This window comes from Camelus ferus, chromosome 35, assembly GCF_009834535.1.
Source record: "Camelus ferus isolate YT-003-E chromosome 35, BCGSAC_Cfer_1.0, whole genome shotgun sequence".
In the NCBI taxonomy this organism is placed as follows: Eukaryota; Metazoa; Chordata; class Mammalia; order Artiodactyla; family Camelidae; genus Camelus; species Camelus ferus.
Window position 1 is genome coordinate 13020975 of NC_045730.1, and position 26752 is coordinate 13047726.

A 26752-nucleotide genomic window follows, 5' to 3' on the forward strand; every position below is an offset into this window, starting at 1 on the left:
TTTCATGACTTTCCTAAGATGGAGAGTTATTGTTAATAAACCAGGTTCAATAGAATTTGCATGATTTGAGCCAGGAGTCACTATAAAATCTTAACTATATCCATGGAAGGAGTATCTAGTTACCAGTAAGAATCAGTTTAATGGTTAGTACAGTTTCTCTGAATTCCCCCAAGCACTTTATTAAAACCTATTTGATCACATCTGTGCTTATTTTTGAATTTTTTTCCCACCCTGACAAGGCATAAGTATCTTGAAGTTCTTTTGATTTTGAGACCTGGTTCTTTGGATCTTTGTTTGTAGCCCAAAAATTTAAACATGCTTAATATTTTTTTTTTGCTTTGTCATACTATAAATCCATTTTGCAATCAAGAATTTATATGAAGGGAGAGGGTACAGCACAAGTGGTAGAGTGCATGTTTAGCATACACAAGGTCCTGTGTTCGATCCCCAGTACCTCCTCTAAAAATAATAATAATTAAATAAATAAACCTAATTATCCGCCACCAAAAAAAAATACCTAACCTGATTTTCACAAGCACTTAAGCTTGTCTTTGGTTTGGCACACAATAAAATAATAGCCTTTCCAGTGTTGGTTGAAATCTTTGCTGAATGCTGGGTGTGGAGGGCGGTGGTGGTGGCAGAATAAAAAAGATAAAGGAAAAACCATCTTCCCTGAAAGGAACTTAGTCCAGAAACAGACATGCCAATTTCCATTCTCCTGGTTCCAACTCTGGGCGTTAATGCTAGGACGGACACCACTTCAAGTCCCGCCCATGTAATGTGGCCAACAGTAAGATGTGAGGTGTCAGGCTTGGAAGTTGGTACAATGAGTATTTCTATTAGACCTAAAAATTAAGGAATTACTTGCAGAGGATAAAAAAAGAACAACTGTTCCCCTCACCAAATGTTACTAAAAAAATTATTGTAACATCTTAACCATTTACTCGTGTTAGTATTGTTTTCTCCAGGCTAGGAAGCCATTATCTTGCTACCGCTGGTCTTTATTAAACCGCCCTTAGTTGAAGCCTTTGGATTTTCCACTTCCTCTGGAGCACTAGTTAGCAGAAATTATGGTGCAGTGGAGGTGGAATTACAGGTTAGAGTCTGACCTCTGCCACATACAGCCGTATGACTTGAAGTTTGCTCTCTGGTTTTCCTCATATGCAAAGTGGAAGTCATAGTACTTAATTTACCCACTGAAAGCATTTGACATGCTGACTCAGAAGGAATCTTGAAATTTGCAGTTTACAATCAAAGCACAGAAGAAATGGCTAGGTGGAGAGATGTGTGTAGCAAAGGATGAAGTGTCAATAAAGATGTCTTATGAATTGCAAGTCTTTATGCAAACACCATGCACCCACCGCCTGACATTATAGCATCACCACACATTTGTTTTCTGCTTAACTGTCTTTAGCGTATGTATTGATAAAGCCAAAATATGCTCCACCCCAGAAATGCTAAATTCCAGTATCTACCTGTGTGACTACAGTCATGTCTCTGTTTGGCTCCTTCATGACCATCTTTCCTGCTACATCAGCTCTGTGATCGCACGTGCACTTTACAAGGATAGGTTCTTCCATTTTCTTTTGTGGACCATGCCCTCCTGGCTTCACTTCCTTTTCTACCTTCTAAAACCCCATGTTGACCAGCTGAACCATTTTTGAATAGCGTTTCCATTTCTTGGACATTCAACCCATCCTTCCACGCTACCTGCCTCCCTTGGTTCCGTGATGTAAGCCACCTCCTTGCCCTTATGTTAACGCAAATAGTAAGGGGTTAGGGGGTTAACAGAAGAGCTTTAATGACTCTGCTATCAATTAGGTCTGGTTTAAAATTGTGTCTGACACAGTTCCATCTCATAATAACCTTCCTGGTTTACTATTTTCAGTTTGGTTTTTAGAAACCAAGAGGCCTTTTAGGAAATCTTCCAGAAAGTTTTAGTCCTTCAGTTCTGTGTGTTTCTGAGTCTTCAGCAGAGCTTTGTTAAAAATGCAGCTTTTTAGGTTTGGGGAAAATTTGCCATTTGTATTTTTAACAAGCCCCACACCCAGCAGCTGAATCTGAAGCAAAAGCAAAGTTTCAGCATTACTGCCATAGAATACGGTCTCTCTTCAAATGGTGAGTCCCATTCCTGAACATGGGGAGATTGGGGAGATGTTAAAGTGGGAAAGCAAAATTTGCATCGTGTTCTCTGGATCAGTGATTTTTCCTCGAAGACAGGTGTCAACCATGGTGCTTTTAAAGGCCAAAGATGAAAACGATCCGTGGTTTGGTTCCACCTGCTGGCAGTTTCCTGCAGTCGTTTTCAGTAGGGGCCCACCACCTCTTGTTTTTTTTTAATGCATCACGATAATTCTATTTCATATACTAAGGTGTGATACATCTGCAGTGGAAATAAATGCATGCTTTGGAGAGCAGTATTCCAATTTGTTTTAAGTTAATAGGTTAATAAATATAAAGGCAATATTGAAGTTGTTCTTCAAAGAACTTATAGAAATAGTATCTTATAAAAGTCTCTTGATTTACTACCATTCCTTTTTTTTTTTTAAATATTGCTACCACCAAGCCCTGAAAATAATGTTGTGCTTACTTCTTCCCTCAATGAAATTACATTTAAATTCAGAGCCACCAGCACTAGTTTACATTCAGTTCAAGACAGCAAGCCCTAAAATAGCTTTAATGACGCATGCAAAGCATTTTCCTAGGAACAGACTCTGGACTTATTAGTGTCTGAAGCCATCAGTCAATACTCATCTGGTGCACTGGTGTGTTAGGAAGTGATGCCAGAAATGTGTGCTCTTTCCTGTCAGTTACACCGCCGCTCGGAGAAAGGACGCAGCTTGCTTTAAATAGACGAAGTGGAGAAAGAAATTGACTTTTCAGTTGTTTTCACTTCTTCAAAATGCTTATCTTTTTCTGGCTGTAAAACAGCAATTGAAAACTACCATATAAAGTTAAAAATAATCTCCTGAGGTTTCCAGTTTATTTTCCCTGTGTTTTAACCAGAGGGACAAGGAGCTGGGAGCCCCAGAAGCTGCTCCTGCCACACGACAATCTGTGACCTTGAACGAGACCCCAAATGGCCAGGCTTCATCTTTTCATTTTGAAAATGAGGGAGCTGGACTCACTGGCTAAAGGCTGTCTTAGCTCTAAACAGCAAGATGATGAAATATTATTCCAAGATATTTCACTGAAATGTCTCACGTAGAAAATGGGCCTTTTAAAAATATATAATGTTATTTTAAAAAAGCATTTCTTCTGTATAGTACAGGGAACTACATTCAATATCTTGTAATAACCTTTAGTGAAAAAGAATATGAAAATGAATATATGTGTTATATATGCATGACTGGGACGTTACGTTGTACACCAGAAATTGACACATTGTAACTGACTATACTAAATTTTTAAAAAAGAAAAAATATAAAAAAATAAATAAAAATATATAATGAGACTTTGAGGTAGGAAAAGGTGGGGGCAGGGGGGCAGGGAATACTGCGAATCCAGACCTCACCACAGCTCGCAGGATTATCTCATGTTAGAACTGAGGAACATCCGCAGACCTGTCACATCCAAGGACGTGGGGGACAGAGAGGCAGAGTGCTTTTCAGGGACTGTGGACCCTGCTCCTGTGGTCGGTATCTGGCAGCAGGCTCGTGAACTAAGTTACCACGAGTCAATCAGTGTGAACCATCAGGCTGTGTGAAGGTAGAAAAGGAAGACATTCTCTGGTTTCTGAGTAATTGGCAGCAAGTTTGGGGTTTGTTTTTTTAAGAGAGAATACTGGAAGGAAACGCCTTTTTTGTATACATTTGCTAAAGTATATATTTAGGCAATTGCAAACAGACTGCTGTTGTATTAAGGGACCTTATAGAAGGACAAACACTGCCATCCTGGGCAGGAACGTGTCAGCTGAGCCTAGATGTGTGAGAAAGGGCAGCATTTTATGGCATTGGGATAGAGGATTTCTGAGCCCCCCACCCAGAGAAGGAATAAGTGGCAATTAATATGAAACCCTGCAATATACCATTTGTAATATATTTATACATAATCATGCTTATGTTGCAACAAGATATGTTGGACATATTTTTCATTCTGTAATGGAGGTTCCTTTTTTCTTAATACTTCTGTTGTCTATAGAAAGTCCTCCAGGATTATCAGTAGCTATTCTGGGGCATTAAAAAGAGTCGTTAGTGGGGGAAGGGGTGGAGAAAATAAGGAGATGTTGATAAAAGAGTACAGACTTTCAGTCATAAGATGAATAAGGTCTGAGGGCCTGATGTACAACATGGTGACTCTAGTGGACAACACTGTATTGTGGGATTAAAATTTGCTAAGAGAGTAGAACTCATTCTAAAAAAAAAAAAAATAGGTAAAAATATGAGAATGGTTAGATATCTTCATTAACTTGATGGAATTCTTTCCCAATGTATGTGTGTCTCAAATCATCATAGTGCACATTTTAAGTAGCTTACAATTTTATTTGTCAATTAGACCACAATAAAGTTGGAATTTTTTTTTTTTTAAATAGAGGTGCTTAGGGGGAAAAAAAACCCTCTCTTCAAGGCTGTTTCCTCCATGGATGCTCTACAAATTACTTATCAGCCTAAACAATTATGGGATACCTAGCACTGCTGGATTTAAATAAAATGAGTAAGAAACACAAAAGAAAAGATGTTAATTGTAGTTCATTTCTCCATTACTACTTCTCTCAAATTCTTCTACTGCATCTGAGAGGGGAAAAAAAATCCTATAAATCTGTGACTACTTGAATGCTTAAAACTGTGGTTAATATTTAGCATTTCTTCTTTTTATTCTTATTAAAGAATAATCAGTTTACTATGTTGTGTCAATTTCTGGTGTACGGCATGGTGTTTCAGTCAGACAGGAACATACGTGTGTTCATTTTCATATTCTTTTTCACCATAAGTTACTAATATTCAATAGCATTTCTTTTTAAAAGTAGGAAGGTTTAATTTTGTTGGATGAATAAAGATATAGATATGTATACGTCTGTAGATTCCTGAAATGTTTTCCCTGATTTTTTTCTGCCAGAGGTAAACACAAATAACCACAGAGCCCGTGATCACATCTCCTGACAGTCTTGTGCTGAGAAATTTCAGCAGGCATACCTGGAGTTCTTGGTAAAAATTCCAAGAAGACAGCCTATGGGAACCATAAAAAGAAAATTAAGAAAACTTCTGGGATCCATGGCAGGGACTGGTGTTCTCTCAAAAGGTGTGGGCACATTGTTATGACTGTCCTCTAAGGCACTGCATAAAGTACACAAAATAACTCATTACTTTTAGAATCAAGCACTGTTTTTAATTTTAAAAGTTTATCTCTCAGATTGTTATCTGTTAAACTTGGCCTTGAATGACTCTGGGCTATTTCAGATAAACAAACTTGTCCTCAAAGGAAAAATGAGTTATCAATATTTAGGGCATTCAAAATGTTATACTTTTGATTTTGTTGACATTTTCAAAAATTTAGTTTTACATAATTTTAAAATAGTGGAAGAACTCGAATAAATGTACATTTTTTCCCCCAAGAATGCCTTCTGGAAGGGGTCACAACTAACTTGGATAAGTTTATATGTGCTTAATTAGAAAAAAAAATTCCTCAAATTATTTGAGGATAACAATCCATTTTTAAATTTGTGTTTTAAATATTTTTCAAAATTTGGATTTTTTTTCTTTTTGGGTTACCAATCTGGTTACTTAAAGGCTGATTCTCCTTGACCCTCTGGAACAAGGCAAGCCCTTCTGTTTAAACCCTAACTACAGTGCATAGCCATTACATACAATGCATCTCCTCTGTAATTCTTATCACAAGTGCGGTGAATAATGTTGTTATAATGTCATTGTTTCTCTCCTGCTGGGATATCAGCCTCACAGAGCAAAAAAACGGTATCTCTCATGCTGACCTCCCAAGAAGAGGGCATATTACACATGGAAGAACTCAATAAATACAGGATAAATTAAAGAGGAAATTATTTGGTTACTGAGCTAGTTCTTACTGGTATAAGTGGTTCAGCTGCAGATAACAGAATTCATAATTTTTATATCTCTAGCCTGTCATCTTAATGGCCACAGCTTAGGCTCCACAGTCAGAGCTAAGAGGAGATGGAAAATCTTACCCCCTGTTTGTGGGCGAGAGAATTGGCACATCTTTCTTGGGGGAAGTTTGGTAATACGTATCAGATCGTTTCAGGGATAAACACTTTTTGATCTAAAAATGTATGTAAGGAAATAACTAAGGATAGAATGTTTCAGGTGTATGCAGTGGACTAAATGTTTGTGTCCCCCGCCTCCAGAAAAAAAAATTTTTTTATATGTTGGAATTCTAGACCTGCAGTGTGATGTTATTAAGAGGTAGGGCCTTTGAGAGGTAATTAGGTCATAAGAGTGAAGCCTTCATGAATGGGATTAATGCCCTTATAAAAGGGACCGCAGAGAGATCGTTTGCCCTCTTTTGTGCCCATGAAGAAACAGGATGGCAGTCTGCCACTGGAAGAGGGTTCTAATCAGAACCCACCCATGCTGGCACCCTGACCTCAGACTTCCAGCTTCCCGTAGAGTGACAAATACATTATTATTGTTTATAAATCACCCAGTTTATGGTACTTTGTTATAGCAGCCTGAACTCAGAGAATACACATTTTAAGTAGTGCAAAATTAAAAAATCTCACAATCGTGCAGGGGGCTCTTATGCACCCTGGGGATGCTCTGACCTCACCTGCCTCTTGTTCCATCCATCTCTTGTGGCAGTCCCTCTGCTCGGGCTCTCCCTGCACCTTGCCTCATGTTCGCTTGGGTCCCCACTCCAGGTCATCCCTGTTGACAGTGGTGAGGTGTCCAAGGGTCACGTCATCGTGCTCATCATGCTGGGTTCACAAAAGCAGGGGGAGTCATACCCAAGGGGGCACACCTTTGACCAGTGGGTGATTGAAGCAGTGAAATAACACCCTCCTTCTGACCAACTGTCCCAAGATACAAAGTGGCATCTCAGAGGATGGTCCTGGAGGATTAAGCGATCAGTCGTAGCTGGTGGTGGCCTAGTCAACCATGGCTCTCTTGTGGTTTCCTTCTCTCTCCTTCTTCGCTTTCCTCTCATCCCTCCCCTCCACTCTCCAGAATTGCACTCCAATGTGAACACTTTGCCTCAGCTTCTGCTTCCTGGGGGCCTGAGAGGTTTTCTAATCCATTAAATAAGATGTATGATTTATTCAGTGGGTAGGCACAGCCATTAAAAGTAACGTGGAAAGACAACAGCTTTTAAATGAAATAAACTGGTTAAATTGTGTGTTTAATATGATACCTTCTTGTTTTTTAAAGAGCATATATTTAGTCTCTAAAATGTTAGCTACACGGTTAAAGTCTAAATGACATTTCCTCTCTTTCGTTGACTGTTCGTAGTTAAGTTTTTAAAGGGGAAGCTCAGTGTGGTATATATTTTATAAGAATTTCAACTAGGAAATATGAAAGAAACAAATGTAAATGCTGTAATCAAGAAACTCTGAATTTAAATTATTTGAAGAGCAGTCACAAATATGAACTAGTGAAACATTATGAGAAGTTGTGAAATAAGTAAACTTTACAGTGTTCCTTGGAATATCATGATGTGTCACAGGAATTTCGGGGGAACTTAGAGAATGAGTAGAAATAAATAAAAACGAGAGTGCTACAGAAGAGGCTGTGGTCTGTCTCGATGACAGTTCAGCGACTACAAGAGAACACATGCTTTTGTAGCCAAAAAAGACCAGGACTTGGATCCTGAATCCTCACTTCCTAGACGCATGACCATGGGCTTTTATGGAGACTAAAAGAGAGATGGTTAAGCCCAGTTGCTTTTATGCAGTAAGTACTCAATGAATTAAGGCAGTTATTAATTGCCTAATATTTGAGAAAATCAGTCTGTTTACCAAGCTAAGTCGTATCTTTCTACTGCTGCAGATATGCCCAAGGAAGTCAAGTAGATACTTCATTCACACCCAATAGCCAGCTGCTTCCTCTGATGCCTTGACTCACAGGAAGCCATAGGGGAGTTGGCTGTATCCCCTAACTTGACTGAAGATGTCTTGAATAGATATTTGAGATGCCTTTGAAGCCTTTAGAGTAACTACAGGTGTTAAAGTAATTAAACCAGGAGGCCATTGGACTGAGGTAGTGCTAATGACTTAGGAACCTTCGGAAGCACAGCAACACCTAAACCAAAGGGACTTCCTATCCCGTGGATGTTCTCCCAGAGAATAAAATTTAAGAACAATCAGTCACCAACAGCCAATGAGGTTTTCCCACACAAGGGAGCCACTACAGCTGTAACCAGTCAAATCCTTTCCTTGCTTTGCTTCCATGTCTTCTCTGTAAAAGCCGTTCCCCCCAGCTCCTACTGGTGGAGTGTCCCTAACCACTTGTAGGGTGGTGCTGCCTGATTTGAATCAATGTTTGCTCAGATAAAACCATGAAAGTGTCTATATGCCTCGGTTTATCTTTGAATCCAGGTTATTGTCAGAGTTCAGTTGTAGATGTTCAAATGATAACATTGCATCTAAAAATACAACCCTGGCAATATTCAGCATTTGTCATGATCAGAAAATTTTTCATCCATTAGGCTGATTTCTGCCTTCCTTCCATGTGGACCCGTGGGTCCTCTGTTCTGCCTTCTTATCATGCTGCCAGTCAGTCACAAAGCTTGGCTTTGGAAAGTCTTACAACAGTGGAGTGCACATAGCAACAAAGGTTTTACTAGTTTCTAGAGAAAAGTCAGACAGGATCTCCTGTTCAGAACTTGCCACCCACAGCCCTCTGCACTGATTTATTCCCTGCCAAAACATTTGGTTTTGGTCCTGGAGATACTCTACTCTGGTTTTCTTTTCTGTTTAAGAAAAGCAAAACACTTCGTGTGAAATAAACAATAACAAAATCAACACATGCAGACTTGCATGACTTTCGATCCCTAGGACTGGGTGGATGTGGCTCAAACCACAGCTGTTGGATTGAAAAAGAAAGTGAAGATTACAGAATTAAAACAAAATATAACATGTCTCCCTATGTGTGTCAGCCTGTACTTTGTAAAGGCTTTCCTCGCGTTTGTTTGGAATGCTTCTTTGGAAATTCTCTGTAGTGTATAATTTTCTAAGTAAGTACAGAAGAGACATTTTTATAGCACTTTAAATGCAAAGCAGTAGTTTGGAAGGGATACCACCATTAGTGCCTGTTATGTCTTTCATTCCCGTCCTTGTCGTGGGATAAAGTTATGAGCAAAAGCGTAGTGGTGACGTGTAAAACCACTCAGAGTTAGACTTCTGGAAGTTTCTGAGCTGTCCACCGTGGACTGAGGCATTTCATAGAATGTGCCTGGCCGCTGTTGAGATGGTCCTACACCATCCCAATTTTTGGTTTTTAAACTTTTGCACTTTCAGAAAATTAGAAATAGTATAAATTAAGGAAAAGCAGCTAAGAAATGGGACAGCGGTGTGGGCGAAGTCTAACAGATAAGCAAAGAGAAAGGATGGAAATGTGAAGTTGTTATTCAGGACTTGGAAGCAGCAGGTCCATTTAAAAGATGTAGCCAGCCAGTAGCCAAAGAGAGTGAACAGGAACATTTGAACCCAGCCACACAGGAATCCAAACTTCTCAACTGCCTTATTATATATATATTATATATATTATATAACTAAAGTATTTTAGTCTGGTGTAAACACAAGCTCCCTGACTAACGTCTCAGTGGGCTTAACCCTACAGCATCATGTCCTGTGAAGTATGCAGTGATGGATTTTAAACAAAATAGATGCTAAGTAAACACGTGTTAGAAAAAAAAAGGAGTGAATTTTTATTGGCTTGGTCTTTTCCTAATTTTCTCTGAAAAGTATGTAGGAGTTTTGGGTAAAGAGTCTTTCATTGTGGACAACTTTGATATCCAAATAATACAGGTGGAACTTGTGTTTTTCTTTGGAAGCATAGACCCTTCATATTGGTTTGGTTAGGGCAACTGTTTTAGTCTACGTGGGCCACCATAACAGAAGGCCATGGACTGCATGGTTTCAACGATGGAAACTCAACGATCCTCTCATAGTTCTGGTCATAGTCTGTTTCAGGTGAGGGTCAGTTTCTGGTGAGGCCTCTTCCCTTGGTTTGTAGATGGCCGCCTTCTCCCTGTCTTCACATAATCTTTCCTCTGTGAGTGCCTAGACAGAGACTCAGGTGTCTCCTCTTCCTCTTAAAAGGATACCAATCCCATCGGATTAGGGCTGCACCCTTATGACCTCATTTAATCAAATATTCAGACCATAACAACAACTGAAGGAAAAACAAATTTGGGCTTTTGGGTGTTGTTTTTGTTTGTTTGTTTGTTTGTTTTTTACAACAAGCCTAAAGTAAAAATCGCTTGCTCCCTTTAGCTCCTAAATAACTTAAGAACTACTGTTACCCTGCTTGGTAAGACCAAGCCATAGTAAAGTTAAATATAAACAATTCATTTCTTCTTAAGAAGCTGACTTAATTGAAAATTACTTCCCCTTTCTGCTAAGGCAGGGAGACAGCTATTTCATTATCCAGAATAAATAAAATCAAGTACTTTCTCGCCATATTGGTGGTTTCTTTCCCAGTGGCCTGGAGGAGTTGCAACGCCCTTTGAAGATGCTGCTCTTGGGAGAGACAGCTCCACTGGGGAGATGAAGCCGGTGCACTTTTATTGAAGGAGAATGCTGTACTAATACTAAACGATGTAAGGGACAGCAGACTGCACCAAAATTACAGATATCATCTCTCTTCTTCGTATAAGATTTCTCCTTGGATAAATTTATCCATGGATGCTTGCTTTTCCTGGTGACTGGTAATTAATCCCTTATATACCTTAGTTGAAGACCTCAGGTCCAAAGTGATAAATTCTCTGATAAGCAAATTGAAAGGGTGCTACATTCTCTCTCTGTGTAGACAGATGGATAAGTCTGTGTGTCATTATTATTCTCATCTTTACCCTGCATATTGATTCTGCAACTTTGAGTGCTACCTCAACCTCAGCATTCACATAAATGTTGCCTTTGTTTTTGTATTTCAATTCAGCTTTTTAAGGAGAGTCTGATATTTTAAGGATTACCATTATTTATTCCCCAAAACATTTCTGTAAGAGCTTGCCTACTTTAATTATCTGTTGAAAAGAAAAAAAAAAAAAAAAACAACAGATATTCCTTATCTTTTTGCTTCATATGTAATTTGAACTTATTTTATATTGCGATTGTGAGTCATTTCAGTGACTTTTAGGGTGATAGTAGTTCAAATTTTGTTTTAAACATTTGCTCCTTTGTTTAATTCTAATTAATATAGCTATTTTCAATCTAATAAATGTATATATACACTGTACTTACATATATGCATATTAATCATATAAAACAAAGTCCTCATCAGACCAACCTTACCTCTGTAATGATTTTGCCATTCAACTTTTGTGGGCTCTGGAGCCATGGTAACAGAACTTTGCATAGAGTTAGGTGCACCTGTAATTGATTCCTCTAACAGAAAGGAATCAATCCTTTACTTGAGTCCTTCAACAGTTATTAATGTATACCTAGCACTCTGGTAAATGCTTGGAGGCTGGCATAAAAAAATATATAGGAGTATAATAGCACAGAGAACTATATTCAATATCTTGTAAAAACCTTTAATGAAAAAGAATATGAAAACAAATATATGTATGATATATTACTGGGACATTATACTGTACACCAGAAATTGACACATTGTAACTGACTATACTGCAATAAAAAAAATAGGGATATAAATCATTTACCTGAAAAGGGTTATAAATTCATGGAGAGATCAATTCAGGAAAGTAGATGAAAATGCTTCCAAATACATAGAATGAATTTGTATCTATACTGTAATACACACTTCTACGAAATTGCTGTAGAAAATTCAAAGCCAGATGGGAAAAGGTAATTTCAAGACCATGATATTTTAAAGGTGAGGAATGATGGGTTTAACTCTGTTATCTCTGCAATGATGCTCATTCCATTTCCGCATGGTGTGGCCGGCTTACTATAAACCCATGACCCTGACTCTCAAGTGTGCTTTTAATACAGCCAGGCAGCCCCACCACACTTCCCTTGTCTGATTGATCTCCCACGCTCTTGCATGACTGTATTGCGTTCTTTCCTCCCTTCTCAAACCTCTAATACCTTCTTCCCTGTCTTCACTCCCACCGCCCTATTCCCCTGGGAAACTGAAACAGGAGATGACGTTACATCACCTCAGTACCACTTTCTGCACTTGTACATGTTGCCTCCCTGCCCGTTTTCAGAAATACACTCCCTGCCTCTGTCTAAGGCTGTGTCTCCTCCTTAAATACTGGACCCCTTGCCTCCTCTGCCAAAGCAGAAACACTGCCCCAGAAGTTCTGTCTTGAGTTCATATAGCATCACTTTTTATTCCCTCTTTACTGCCTCAGTCCCATCAGCATCAATTCTTGTTAATGCTCCTAATTTTTTTCTTTTTTTTTTTTTTGAGGAGGCAGGTAATTAGGTTTATTTATTAGTTGTTTTTTTTTTTTAATGGAGGAACTGGGGACTGAACCCAGGACCTCATGCATGGTAACTACGCGCTCAATCACTGAGCTACACCCTCCCTGTTAATTTTCTTACTTTCAATAAAAGAATCTTGACCCATTTCTCCAACCACCAGTCACACCATTTCTTTCTTCCCTTTGTAGCCAAATCCGTTAAAAGAATTGTCTATATTCACCGTATCCAATTCCTCTCTGTCTTTCCTCTTTTAATTCCAATATGGCTTTCATCCCCCGCAAGCTGTTCCCGGGCTCTTGTCCGTGCTGACCTGCAGGTTGTAAAATCCATGCGGCAGTTGTCAGCCCTCATCTTACTTGACCCATCAGCAGGTTTGACACAGTTGATCACCTCCTGCTCTTTGAGACACTTACTTTCTGGAAAGCACAGGGTTAGCAGTCATTCTCCACTATTGCTTCTTCTGAGGCTCCTTTGTAGTTGGCATGGCCCCAGGTATGTTGATTTCCTTGGCAGTGTCACCCAGTCTCATGCCTTTAAATGTCATCAGTGTGCCTAAGACTTACCACCTTATATCTTTAGCCCAGATCTTTTCTGCCAAACTTTCAGACCTTAAGCACTCTTCCAGATTCTACTTGGATGTTTGGTACGTCCTCAAATTTACATGTTCAGAACATGTAAAATTTCCGTATAATCTATAAAAATAATTGAGTCACTATGTTGTATGCTTGAAACTAACATAATATTATAGGTCAACTATATTTCAACTTAAATGCAGTGTAAAATATTTTTATTTTTGCCTCCTAACCTCTGTAGCCTGCCCCACATCATTTGATCAGTGCCCAACCCTTCTCATCACTCAGACCCAAAATATTTGGTATCATCATTCACTCTTTTTCACATCCCTCATCAAATCTGTCAGCAAATATGGTTGACTCTACTTTGTTGTAACCAGAATTGGACCACTTTTTTAACCACCTCTTTCACTGCCGCCCTGCCTTAACCACCATCTCTCCCCCTGGGTTGCTGTGAGCATCTCCAATTGATTTCCCTGTTTCCACTTCAAAGTCCCCAAAGCCTCTTTTCAGTTCAACAGCCATCAGAGTCCTTTTAACATGTCAGACCACATCACTCCTCTGCTGAAAACCCTCCAGTGATTTCTCATCTCACTTAGAATAAAAGCCACAAGTCTTGACTAGGACCTGTGAAGCCAGGCATAACCTGAGAGCTCTGACCTCATCTTTTGTTCTTTCCTCTGGTTCTCTCCACTCAGCCATTCTGACCCCCTTGTCTTCTTCCAGTACATCCAGCCTGCTCCCACTTTAGGGCCTTGGCACTGGCTCTTCTGCCTGGAGTTCAGGTACCTGCATTTCTCAGCTCCTTCATGCTTCCATCCAAATCTTAACCTCTTCAAGGCAGACTCCCTGCGCTCCCATTTAAAATTGTCCCTGCTCTGTCACCTTGCACCTGGCTTTCCTTACCTTGTTTTTTTTTTTTAAAGCTAAAAATTATTTACTTTTTTTCTGAAATTCAGATTTAACTCTGTGCCCTGTATTTTTATTTTATTATTATTTTTAATTGTAGTATAGTCAGTTACAACGTGTCAGTTTCTGGTATACAGCACAATGTCTCAGTCATGCATATACATACATATATTTGTTTTCATATTCTCTTTCAGTAAAGATTATTACAAGATATTGAATATAGTTCCCTGTGCTATACAGAAGAAATGTTTTAATCTATTTTTATATACAGTGGTTAACATTTGTAAATCTCAAACTCCCAAATTTATCCCTTCCCACCCCCCGTAACCATAAGATTGTTTACTATGTCTGTGAGTCTGTTTCTGTTTTGTAGATGAATTCATTAGTGTCTTCTTTTTCTCTCTTTTATTTTTTAAGATTCCACATATGAGTGATAGCATATGGTATTTTTCTTTCTCTTCCTGGCTTACTTCACTTAGAATGATGATCTCTAGGTCCATCCATGTTGCTGCAAATGGCATTATTTTATTCTTTTTTATGGCTGAGTAGTATTCTGTTGTATAAATATACCACAACTTCCTTATCTTATTTTTATTTTTATTTTTCCATGGAACTTATCACCTTCTAACATATTGTATACTTTATTTTCTTATTGTATCTTTTACTTATGACCTGTCTCTCTCCCCTCTAGAATGTAAGCTCTTAGAGGACAGGAAATCTTAGTTTCTGTTGGTCACTGATACAGCCCATCTGTCCAGAACAGTGCCTGACACAGAAATAATGGATGGATGAATGAGCAGATCATTGAGAAGTCAAAAGTAGCTTTCCCTAACCACCTTATTTCCAGTTGCCTGTCCATCCTACCCCTGAGGTTACTCTGTACTCACGTAACTTTGTTTTATTTTATTCATTATTTGAAATTATCAATTATCTTATTAATGATAGATCCTCTAGTAAAATACAAGTTAAGCTGTGTGAGGGTAAAAACTAGAGATAGTAAGCATGTACTTAATCAATTCTAGACAAGAAACTTGACTTTCTCAAATCAGTTAACTGCATATGTAAATCTTATCTTATGACAAATATGTGATTATTTGTTTATTCAGTCTGATTCTGTATTCAGTTATCAGGACACATAATTGGTTGTTACGTTCTTTTTATCACCGTGGTTTGCTTTGGCTTGCTCTTAAAGAATTCTCAGACTACCCTTGATAGCTGATAATAAATTAAGCAAAGATTTTCAAAAAGTTCAATGATTGGCAAGTATTAATATGTAACAAATAAAGCAGATAGCTCTGATCTTATTCCTGAAAGTATTTCACCGTCTCTTTGACTTCCATTCTAAAACTCGATGGCTATATTCCCAGTTGAGTCATTTAAAATTATAGAAGAGTATGGCAAGTTTTATAGGAAATTATTATGTACAAGAAAATGGATCAAAAACTCATTAGAGTTTTAAGCTCTCTTCTCTGTAGTCTCTTAAAATAGGAATCTGGGTCATTTTTTAAAATTTCTTTTAAAAAATACTACAAGTTGGGAGTAGTTAATCTTTAAGACAAATCCATTATAGACATTAAAACAAACTATGGATTTTTTGTATGTTATTAGACATTAATGATTTCCCAGTGAAAACAAAAAAAATAATTTTCCATTTAGCATAATAAAATGCAACTATATTTAAAAATGAAGAAATTGATGCCTGAAAGTTCTAATAACTATTAATCATGATCAGACTTCTATTTTTATTCTTTTTTGACTGAATTTCAACTTGTTTTTTAACAGTAGGTAGTCTGTCATTAGCATGTTTTTAATAAACTGGAGGTAAACATTCGTTGTATCCATTAAAATGACTAGTTTCACTATTAGCTCATTAAATCGTCGTTTAGGAAGAAAACTCAAAAGAGTGCTGTGAATTTGTGATCATTTATTTCATCCAACTTTATGACCAGAGTTTTTTTGGGGTTTGGTTTTGTTTTGATTTGTTTTTGAGATTCCACATACAGGTGAGATCACACAGTGTTTGTCTTTCTCTGCCAGACTTATTTCACTTAGCATAATACTCTCAAAGTCCATCCACATTGTTGCAAATGGCAGGACTTCCTTCTTTCTCTTGGCTGAATAATATTCCTGTGTGTGTGTATACATACACACATTCTATATGTGTAATGTATACATTACATATTCTTTATCTATTCATCTGTTGGTGAACACTTAGGGTTCTTAGGAAACACTTACGGTGTTTCCATGTCTTGACTATTATAAATAATGCTGCTGTGATCATGAGGGTCTAGATAATCTTTGACATCATTTTTTTGTTTGTTTGTTTCCTTTGGATTTATGTCCAGAAGTGGAGTTGCTGGATCCAAAGAGTTTTTTTAAGTTAATTATCTCCTCCTTACAATAATTGTTTTCTGACAGCCTTAGGTCTAATGATTCTAGAAGACTGTGAGAGAATAATAATTGCTCCTGATAGAAACTTCAAACATATCTCTGGCAGGAGCCTGTGAGCGTCCAGAGGCCTGGCCTCCGTGGTGCTGATGGAGCTGCTTCTGGTTGTGAGAAAAGGCAAAGCTAGTCATGAAACCCCAGAGCTGTCTACAAACTGCCCCCAGACCTGCCAGATGGGCTCCCATACATGCTCCCTGTTAAGGACCAGGCCCAGGCAGAGAAAAGCATGTAGCATCATGGTGAGGGATGAAAGGTAGGGGTTAGCGGGCATCAGTTAGAGCAGAAACATCCAGGACGGAAGTTTGGGAAGGTTCAGTGGACTTCGCTGGGCCATCCTTCTGGGTCTTTAGGCTGCTGGTGGTCCTGGAGTTGGAGTGAGGAGAGGGTGGTGAAAACAGGGAGTTTGGATGTTGGGCAGCCTTCTGCTGTACTTTCAACTAAGTGCAGTCATCCATAAAAAGAAGTCTGTCCTAAGATCCATAAGCCGAGTAAAAACTCCCCAAGCAACCACCGTTGAAGCCAAAGAATCTTCAGTGATACCGCAAAGAGCTGACGCCATGGCAGCTGCTCCCGGACAGGTGCACGGAAAAGGAATCTTTCCAAGAGCAGTAAACTTCCAAAGCGAACTTGAAATGTTTCCCAAATAACTTTAAGGCTAGTTAAAATCTGTAAAGGGAGCCCATGAAACATTTCACCATAAGGAACTTTCCAAGACCTTTTCTTACCTTAGTAGGTCTGTAATAGCCGGGAGCTCTCGGTTCTCCCAGTGCAGCGACCCTGGTGGCACTTTTGGAAATGATGAAACTACGTGTGTTTTAATATCTCAAGCCTCTTTGCATGAAATAGAGCTTTCTGTGTTGTGAAAAAGAGATGTGAAGAAAGAAAAGTCTTATCCAAATAAACCAAAACCATGCTTTGACATTGTTTTTGATTTAATGGACCACAAATTGATGGAAGGGCCAAGATGCAGAAACACATGACCTTTGTAAAGAATGCCTGTAGTTCTAATGTGTAAAACTGCTCATTTAGTATTTTATGTTTTTTTTTTAATGGACTAAATTAGGCAACAAGGCAGGCATAGACCTAAATTTTTACTTTTTTTTGGTACCAACCTATTTCTGAGCATCTCGTAAAATATTAATTTCCAGTATTTAAATTTTCACCCAGACATCTAAATTCTCTAAAAAGGCCCATTTGAATGAAAAATGTACCTCCATTTGAGTGAATGGCCAACTAGTACTGCAGAAGGGAACTCGGGATTGAGTCAAACAATTGGATTTGAAGATCACCTCCATGGCGTGTGGCCCTGGAGAACTTTTTCTGAGCCTCAGTTTCCTCATCCAGGAAGAATGGTTGTTGCTGGGATGAATGAAAGGCAAAAATCTATGCATAATACACAGCACACTGCACCCTACTTCAGCAGACATCCAAAGCTGTAGCTTGTATCATTTCATCCTAAGTTGTGCCAGGTACAAGACAAAGTAGGGCCTGGAAGAGGAGAGTAAAAATATCTTTCCATCTGTGTCACTTAACTCATTCCCTCCTTCTGAAATGTTATTTGAAACCAGACTGCAGATCGTGGGGTGACACGACACACAGCCTTAGTGTATGTATTGCGTCGTATTCCATTGTGTGTACAGGTACCACAACTTCATTATCCAGCCATCTGTTGATGGACATTCAGGTTGTATCCACGTCTTGGCTGTTGTAAATGGTGCTGCTATGGACATTGGGTGCATGTACCTTTTTGAATTAGAGATAGCTCATTTTTTTAAATCATTGAATAATATTCTGTTGTCTGGATGTACCACAGTTTACTTATCCATTCACCTACTTAAAAACAGCTTGTTGGCTTCCAAGTTTTGGTAATTATGAATAGAGCTGCTATACACATTCATCTGCATGATTTTGTGTGGACATGTTTTCAGCTTACTTGGGTAAATACGTAGGCCCATGATTGCTGGATTGTATGATGAGTATGGTAAGAGTGTTGTAAGAAACCAACAAACTGTCCTCCAAAGTGGTTGTACCATTTTACATTCCCACCGGCCATGAGTGGGATTTCCTGTTGCTCCACATCCTCATCAGCTTTTGATGTTTTCTGGGTTTTGGCCATTCTAATAGGTGTGTACTGGTATCTCGTTGTTTTATTTATTTTTATTAAAGTATAGTTGATGTATAATATTATATAAATTACAGGTGTACCATATAGTGATTCACAATTTTTAAAAGTTATACTCCATTTATAGTTATTATGAAATATTGGCTATATTCCCCGTGTTGTACAATATGTTCTTGTGGCAGCCTTAGTGTCTTTAAAAGCACTTTTGTATTACTGTCTGGACAATGAGATGCCATTCTTCTACAAATTGGTACTTAATTGATCTGTTTTGAGAATCCATTCAGTTTTCAAGCTGAAATGCAGCACACATTTAGTTCTATGTCAAAAAGGCTGCTACCACATACATACACGTGGTTTACCAGCCACCTTTAGGCTCTGTATCATATGCTAGATAGGGGGTACCAGAAAGGGCATAGAACCAATCAGAACTTTTCTGTTGGCACAGGAGAGTGAGAAGCAGAGACTGGCAGAGTAGTGGGCTTCTCCATCACATATCCAGAGACCCACCACCACAACACAAGTTACCAGGTAGAAAGAGACAGCAAAACTACATGCAGGCTAAGGCACTGGCCTGGGAATAAAGTTCTTAGGATATTAAAGGGGTTGATTTAAAAGAAAGACAGCGGACTTAAGGATCATAATGTCAACTCAGTATCCTAATGATTCTGTAGAACCTGTTATTTCAGGCTAACCTTCACCACCCTTTTATTTTTGTTTTCTCAGCATTCCCCCTTCCTGCTACTCTAGTGTTTGAAAAGTTGATCATTGTGTAAAAGACATTGTATTTTCTGTGGGGTCCTCTGCAGAGTTGCACATTTGAAATGTGTGTCTTCCATAAGTGATGAAACAAATATATATGCTGCATTTAAACTGTGTCCTCCAAGAAAGAAAATAAAGTCCCTGGGAGAAATGAGAGATAATGTAGCTTTTAAAGAAAAATCTTGGATTTATATATTTGTGGTCAGAAACTCTCCTGAATAATCCTATTTCTAGTAGTAAAACTGAGCCTGATTAAGACTACATCTTATTGCAAAGGGCATCAATAAGCTATTGCTGGTTGCAGTTTAAAATGGTGCAGCCCATTTGGACAGTGGTTTGGAATAGAATTTCAAAAGGTCTTGATAACTCATGGCTTACTCATGCTACCTCTGGGAATCTATCCCAAGGAAAGAATTCTAAATAGACAGAGGCTTTGGGTACAAATATTTTTTTCAAAGCAGAGCATTTATCATAGTGGGAAAAAAATGGCAAACCTAAATGTCAAAAAAAAGAAAAGGGTTGAATGATTGAGGTAAGTTTTTTAAATAATAGATTTAAAAAATGCATTGTGTGAAAAATACCATGTTACACTTAAGATTGGACAAAAAATATGATTATAGCTATGAGAATAAAATTTATATTTTTCTATAATTTCAGGAAAAAATGGAAATACCATTATATGATCAAGTATTGTGTTTCAGTGATAGAACTGTGGGAAACTTGTATTTCTGTTTTTTTAAGTCCGTATTTCCATACAAGGAGCGTCCCCTCTTAGATTATTAAATCTTGCAATGGATACCAAGGATTGGATTTCATATATTTAAGTCTGCTTCTTGTCTACCATGCCTGTATCCAGGGGCTGGTCCTCCTTTCCCGTTCTGCACATTGTGGAGGGATCTGAGTAACTGCACGGTCCTCACCTCAGTCCTCAACCCAGACAACAGTCAGATTAACCATGGAAGATTTGGAAATGAAGACTGGTTCTTTCTACTCCAGTTCCTCCTTGTCCTTCATGACCAGTCCCAAGGATGAGCTCTTTGAACAGGGAGAAGCCACTCAGAAGAATCCACGTGCCCATAATGTGAAAGAAACCCAATGCCAGATAGAACAGTACCTCTTCCCCACATTTCTGAGTTTACCTGTTTTTTTTCACCTTGTGGATTAACAGGTGTTATCTAGATAGAGGACAGACATGTATCTGTAAATTCACAGCACACCAAATAATGGAGGATAGCTTAATGAATGTTATCATCTTTACTGGCTGAGCGAACTCAAGGAGGAGAAATAATAGAAGAAAAAATCTTTGCTTTCATAATGCCCAGGGGCCACGACTATAGTTGCTGTAGGCATAAGCTATCTTCCATGGTTCTTTCTTCATCACAAACATTGTACCTTTTGGACTTCTGTCATTGATTATTAATTAAAGTAGATGTTCGGGGTGGAGGTGGCAGCTGCTAAGTGGTTTTCACTGAAATTGAAGAACTGGGCATTTCAATCCTGTGTTTCCTAACTTCCATTTGCTACAAGCTATTATGTTATAAACACATATTTCAGTAGTTCGTCTTCACCTTCATTATTTGTGCTTTCAAAGAGCACAGTGGCCTTTTTCTAGCTCAGACATGGATGGTATGTAGCTGAGTGCTTGCGGGTTTTCCGTGGTGTGAGTACTAATAAGCTGTTTTGCAATAAAGGACCAACTGAAGTGGGGAAGACAACAATTACAGCAATTATTCAGCGTATGGTTGCATTTTGAGGGGAAAAAAGAAAGAACACTATTGTTTCTTTTTTATTATTATTAGTATTATTTCTCTCGTCTTTTTCCCAATTTAGACAAAGCCCGTTGCATTTGCCGTTCGGACAAATGTCAGCTATAGTGCAGCCCATGAAGACGATGTTCCGGTGCCAGGCATGGCCATCTCATTCGAAGCAAAAGATTTTCTGCATGTTAAGGAAGTAAGGAGAATAATTAGAGTTTCTATCTGTGCGATTGTTCTTTTAACCTTGAAACATCCTTTCTCATTTCTCACTGCTGTGAAATAGCATTGCGTGTAACTGCAGTTGTGTAACATACACATGAAATCAGTGTCTCTCAAGCTTTTCTAATATAAATATAACATTTTTAATGAAGAAAAAAGCCACAGGCCTCTTGGAATAACCTCAGGGCTCCCCTGGGCTCTATGACCCAGAAATTGGGAACTGCTGGAGGAGATGATCCTTTTTTTAATGCTTAACTTATACTTTGTCTTTTAATGTTTAACCTTGACTATGTGTTCTTTTCCCCTGGTATCCCAGGCTTAACCATCTGGGGAGGGTTTAATAATAATATCTAGAATTCATGATCTCTCCTCCCTGTTAACAAGGTCTAAACTCAGGCCACTGGTGCCCTTTGACCTTCTTAGGTGGCAGATTGCTACAAGGGAAGGGGAAATGGATGGAATTGGAGCCAACGAGGCAAGAAACAGAGATCAGAAAAACCCCTTCTCCACCGTGTCAAATGCCTCCACCTTTCATTAACAGTGACTCAGTGTGTTAATCAGAAAAATTCCCTCTTATCAAGGTCTATTTTGAGTCAATATTTACCAAATGCCTGCTGTGCAGAACACTGTACTGAATAGCCAGAAATTCCCCCTACATACTGTTCTCAGTGTGTGACCGTGACGTTGTCTTGAACCTGCAGGAGCTGCATACTGAAGCACTCTCATCTGGGGGATGTTATGTCCCAGGGAGCATGTGTAAATTTCACTGCTCAGGCACTAAAGACAGTGAGCAAGAGGTGATGACTGCCAGTTAGAAGCAGCTAGAGACAGAGCCGCCATTTAGTTCTTTAACTTTTAAAAAGTGACTTAATGTCTATTTGACTAGAAAGGAAAGACAGAAAAAGTTTTCAGGAGTATGGTGTGCCTAGAATCTCACTTTACAATGGGAAGTAAGATTAATCCAGGCCCTTCTCCCAATGGCTGATGCTTAAAGAAGTCAAAAAAGAAAAACAGAGTGGGTATCCTTCTTTGAAGTGTCCAAAAACAGACTCATAAAATACTCTTCAGTGGAGAGACATAAAACCAGATCATAAAGATTTAGGATACCTATTCCATGCAGAAGAGAGAAGTTGCCAGCATCAACATAAGCAGAGAAATCATTTGTGAACACCATGTCATGGTTATTGTGAAGCTGTTTGCCCAAAGGTAAATTTTGCTCTGACACCAAATAGTTCAGGTAGATTTCAGTATTAATCACTCACTCTTAATGCTTCTAAGTAATCTGATTACGTAAGAGGAAGATCTCTGTAAAACTGCTACGTTCCTAATGGTCTCTTGCTGGGAAGACCTGTTACTCTTTGAACAAGGAGAATTTATCCCGCTCACGGTGACACCAACAGCTGTGATGGAATTCAGGCCAGTCTCAAGGCCAGGAAAGTGAAGGCTGAGTCAAGCCTGAGAGGCCTTGTTGAGAACATCAAAATTCCTTCGCTCATAATGTGCTAGGGTCTCTTGACTCGTGGGATTTGAAGCATGGTTCACTGTAATTGACATAGTATTTCTCTCCACTGAAAATCATTAATGGGGAAGAAAAAGGATTTGAAGATTTAAACTTCTATGCACTGGTTTTAACAATTTTGGCTTTTTTTTTTTTTAGAAATTTAACAATGACTGGTGGATAGGGCGATTGGTTAAAGAAGGCTATGAAATCGGATTCATTCCAAGCCCAGTCAAGCTAGAAAATATGAGGCTACAGCATGAACAGAGAGCCAAGCAAGGAAAATTCTACTCCAGGTAGGAGAAAACTATCAAGTGTTTGTGTCAAAGTTCAGATGCTTCTGTCATTCATGAGCTGTTGGTTGCCGTAGTCGACAATCTTTATTATGTATTAAAAAGCAGGCTGATGGTAGGGTTTATTGCAGGTATCACAAATCCTGCATTTTAAAAACTTCATCCAGCATTTCATTTTCATCCTCTTCAGGAGAGAATCAAATTAAGTATTATCATGAATGAAAATAGCTAAGTTCATAGAGTATTAAATTTGGGCTTCAGGGCAGAGGAAATTCCCAAGTCCTAATATTTTGCTTAAAATACTCAGGTATCGCACAATTGTGGTGACTAATCCCAGTGTCTGTAGCTGCCTAGCAAGGCAGGAAGATGTTTTAGAAATGACCATCTCACACATCAGCAAACAGGAGCTGTTGTGGTCTCAGTTTCATTTTCACTTAAAAAACTCAATTTTCAGTTCTACCTACTGCTAAAAACTTAAGGGAAACTCAATCTGAAACCAGTTAAAATTGACATTGCAGATAGCAGTTAGATGGGTTATGTGGTAGGCTGGGGCCAAATGATTTTTCTTAGGACTCTTATGGTTGTTCACCCCTCACCAAAAGAATCATTAGAAGGGCTACTCAGATGTGGAGTGATTTTTTTTTAATTGAATCCTATGCAGACAACTCCAAGAATATGGCTTGCTTCTCCCTCTGTAACGGGATGTGATATGGGCAAGTCTTCTCTTTAATATGAATAGTGAGGCTTCTGTTTTCTTAAGCTTATATTTTATTTGTTTCTATAATGATGCAAAATCCTTTGTCAATGACCATATGCTAATGTTAGCAAGAGTTTTTTCCAAGGGTCCACCAACAAGTAAAACTGAAGATGCTTTGGGGGTTGCAACATCCATCTGCATTAACTAGTATCTTATAACTCTGAGGCTCTTTTAGTTCATATGGATTCCTCCCTTTTTTGAGACCTCTAGCCCACATTTGACTTTTATTAATCCCTGAGTTATTGGGGACCCTCAGATTTTGAGTTGTATTTAGTCATATAAAATTAGACACATGTGGATCAACAAAGCTTGTGCTTTTTTCTTGCAGGATGTTGAAGATCTGATACTATTCATTCGATTTCTAGTGTTGCATTGGCTTTATTGTATATTTTTCTATTCTAAGTATTGATAATGGTACCTTAATAGTAGTTAACAAAATCTTTCTCCGCTTCTTCATAAACAAACTGGGAAAGGAAAACTGCTCATCAAAAAGTAGGAAGGGAGAAGTTTTCCCCAAAATTGTTAAGAAAGCATGAATTCCTTTGCCTCCCAACTGGGCATCCCTGGTCTAGTGTTAGTGATCAGCTCAGCTTTATGAGAACCTGAAGGAATGGTAGATATTTGAGCCTTCACTTTACACATGAGGAAACAGGGTAAGAGAAGATAGGGAACTTGGCCGAGGTTGCACAACTCATAAGATAGAATCAGGATGAAGACATAATCAGTCTGTCTGTAGCCTGACCTCAGATGGACTCACTGTGAGCTACACTGCAAATTGTGCAGCCAGGGCCTGACAGAGCAAGCATAGAATAAACCATTATTATTATTGCCATCTGTTGTTATTTACTGTATTCAATATATTATTTTGCTACTGCATTTTTTCCTTAAAGAACTATAAATCATCTGTATTTGAGGAGTGTAACATCTCATACCTTATTCTGAGGAACTGGGTTACCTTTCCTGTGTATAACCATATACATTTCCCTTTGATTTTTCTTGATTTGATTTTGCCCTGTCCCTTGACCTACACATTTGCCTAAGTATGTGGAAATGCTTTTACTGGGTTTCAGAGTTTTTACATTTGTTCCATCACGTTTTAAATACACTTTTGTTTGGAGGACATAAGTTGAATTCAGACGTATTTTAAAACTCTGAAATATAAGTTATTTTAAAAAATCAGCAGCAATCAAAGGCAGTACAATTGGAGCACAGCTCAAGAACATGGCATTTTTATAGAATTAAACCTGAAGGGCAAATTTGCATTCTGAATGTTTTGATTCTTTGCAAGGTTTGGCATAACTTTACACAATTCAAACAATACTTTGACTGTTATTAAAATTCAAAGAGAATGTAGAACAAACCCAAGCTGGAACTGGAATTAGACTTAGTAGTTTAGAAAAAGAGAAAAAACAAAAAAGAAAAAACTTCTAGAAGAAAAAGTTTTAGTCTTGGTAATGGATATTCTTGTATAACTGCCAGAAAGTGCTTCTCTAAATACTGCTTTTATTACTTTAACATACTGTCTGGTGTCCTTGTTAAATGTGCTGGGGTATCTTTCAAGAAACTTAAAGAGATACAGAGGCCTTCTGGTAGTTACTTGGAGCTTTTGATGTTTGTCTGTTTTCTACATTAATACTGCCAGAATAATAGCAAATTCAGCCTGTTATTGGTATTTTAGTGAAACTCATATTTTCACATTCATATTTATGAAATAGTCAATATGTATAAATGTTTACAAGGTATTAAATATTACCCTTTGATGCATAGACTCTGTAACAGATTCTTTCCACTAGACCCTGGCTTGGCTGTGATCATATATGTTTGGTAATAAGATTGTCTTGCTGAAATTCCCTGTCACTCTTTTAAGATGTTTCTTCCCAGCCTCATCTCTGAAGGGGCCATTTAATGTATTCTTTAGCGTGCTGGTAGTACGCTAGTAAAAACAGAAATGCCACTGTTCCAGTTTAACTCCAAAGTTTCTGAGACACTGAAGCATGTCTTGGATAAACTTTAGGATTTGGTAAATCTGAAGTGTATGTTCTTCAGAACATTCCTAAATTAACCAAGTTGAGTTCCTCCATGCTAGCCATGCTTGAGAAGTGTTCCAGATTCTCTTTGAGGTTTAAATCGTGTAACACCCTGTTGAGTTCCTTTCACGTGTCTTTTAAAGGTTGGCAAGTTTTCGTATTGCTGTGTTGTTGGTTTTTATTTTTTTTTAATAGGTTGCTCATGAAAACTTGAATACTTTGTATCTTGGTTCACTAAAAATAACCAAGATAAGAGAAACTGTGCAGGAGCCAAACAAGAAGGAAACAATAAGTGTTGGTGTCAGCATTAAGGTTCCATGTGTTGCTTCCAAGAGGCTCTAAGAAGCAAAGGAAATCTTTGCTCTTAACCTATCTGTGATCCTGGCAGAGAATTTGAGGGCTGTAGAAATTACCCTAGTTTTCTTCCATTCTCTCAGGGCCTTTTAAAATTAAACCTTGAATTTGAAACAGAGACCATTACATGGCTGTTTCAAGTCCTCCAGATATCTCCACTGGGAAATGACTGTTTGCCGCCTGGTAAGCAAGACAGACTTAAAGTTCAATAAAAACACAATGAATGAGCATGTTTATTGAGCAATTGCAAATCTTTCAATATCTGAAATAAGTGTCAGATGTAATATAAATTTTTGCTTTACTCCAGTAAATCAGGAGGAAATTCATCATCCAGTTTGGGTGACATAGTACCTAGTTCCAGAAAATCTACGCCTCCATCATCTGGTAAGTCGGTAGTAAGTGCTGAATGGACCTACTGCATCTCATGCTTTCCCCAGTCTTTCCTAGTTGTGTGAGTTTACATAGACTGCGTTACTAGGTTAACCCTCAAGGTGTTAAAAAAAATCAGAAATAAGAA

At 38.3% G+C, this 26752-nt stretch overlaps 1 protein-coding gene across 11 annotated transcripts in view; it reads left to right on the plus strand.

Moving 5' to 3' along the window:
- The window catches only part of CACNB2 (calcium voltage-gated channel auxiliary subunit beta 2), a 347729-nt gene that overhangs the window by 282786 nt on the left and 38191 nt on the right, over positions 1 to 26752 (plus strand). For all 11 annotated transcript variants that reach the window (XM_032473644.1, XM_032473646.1, XM_032473645.1 and 8 more), the window contains 3 exons: positions 21161 to 21283; positions 22964 to 23100; positions 26543 to 26619. In XM_032473644.1, coding sequence (XP_032329535.1) covers positions 21161 to 21283; positions 22964 to 23100; positions 26543 to 26619 — 337 coding nt within the window. The remainder of the gene's footprint in view (positions 1 to 21160; positions 21284 to 22963; positions 23101 to 26542; positions 26620 to 26752) is intronic.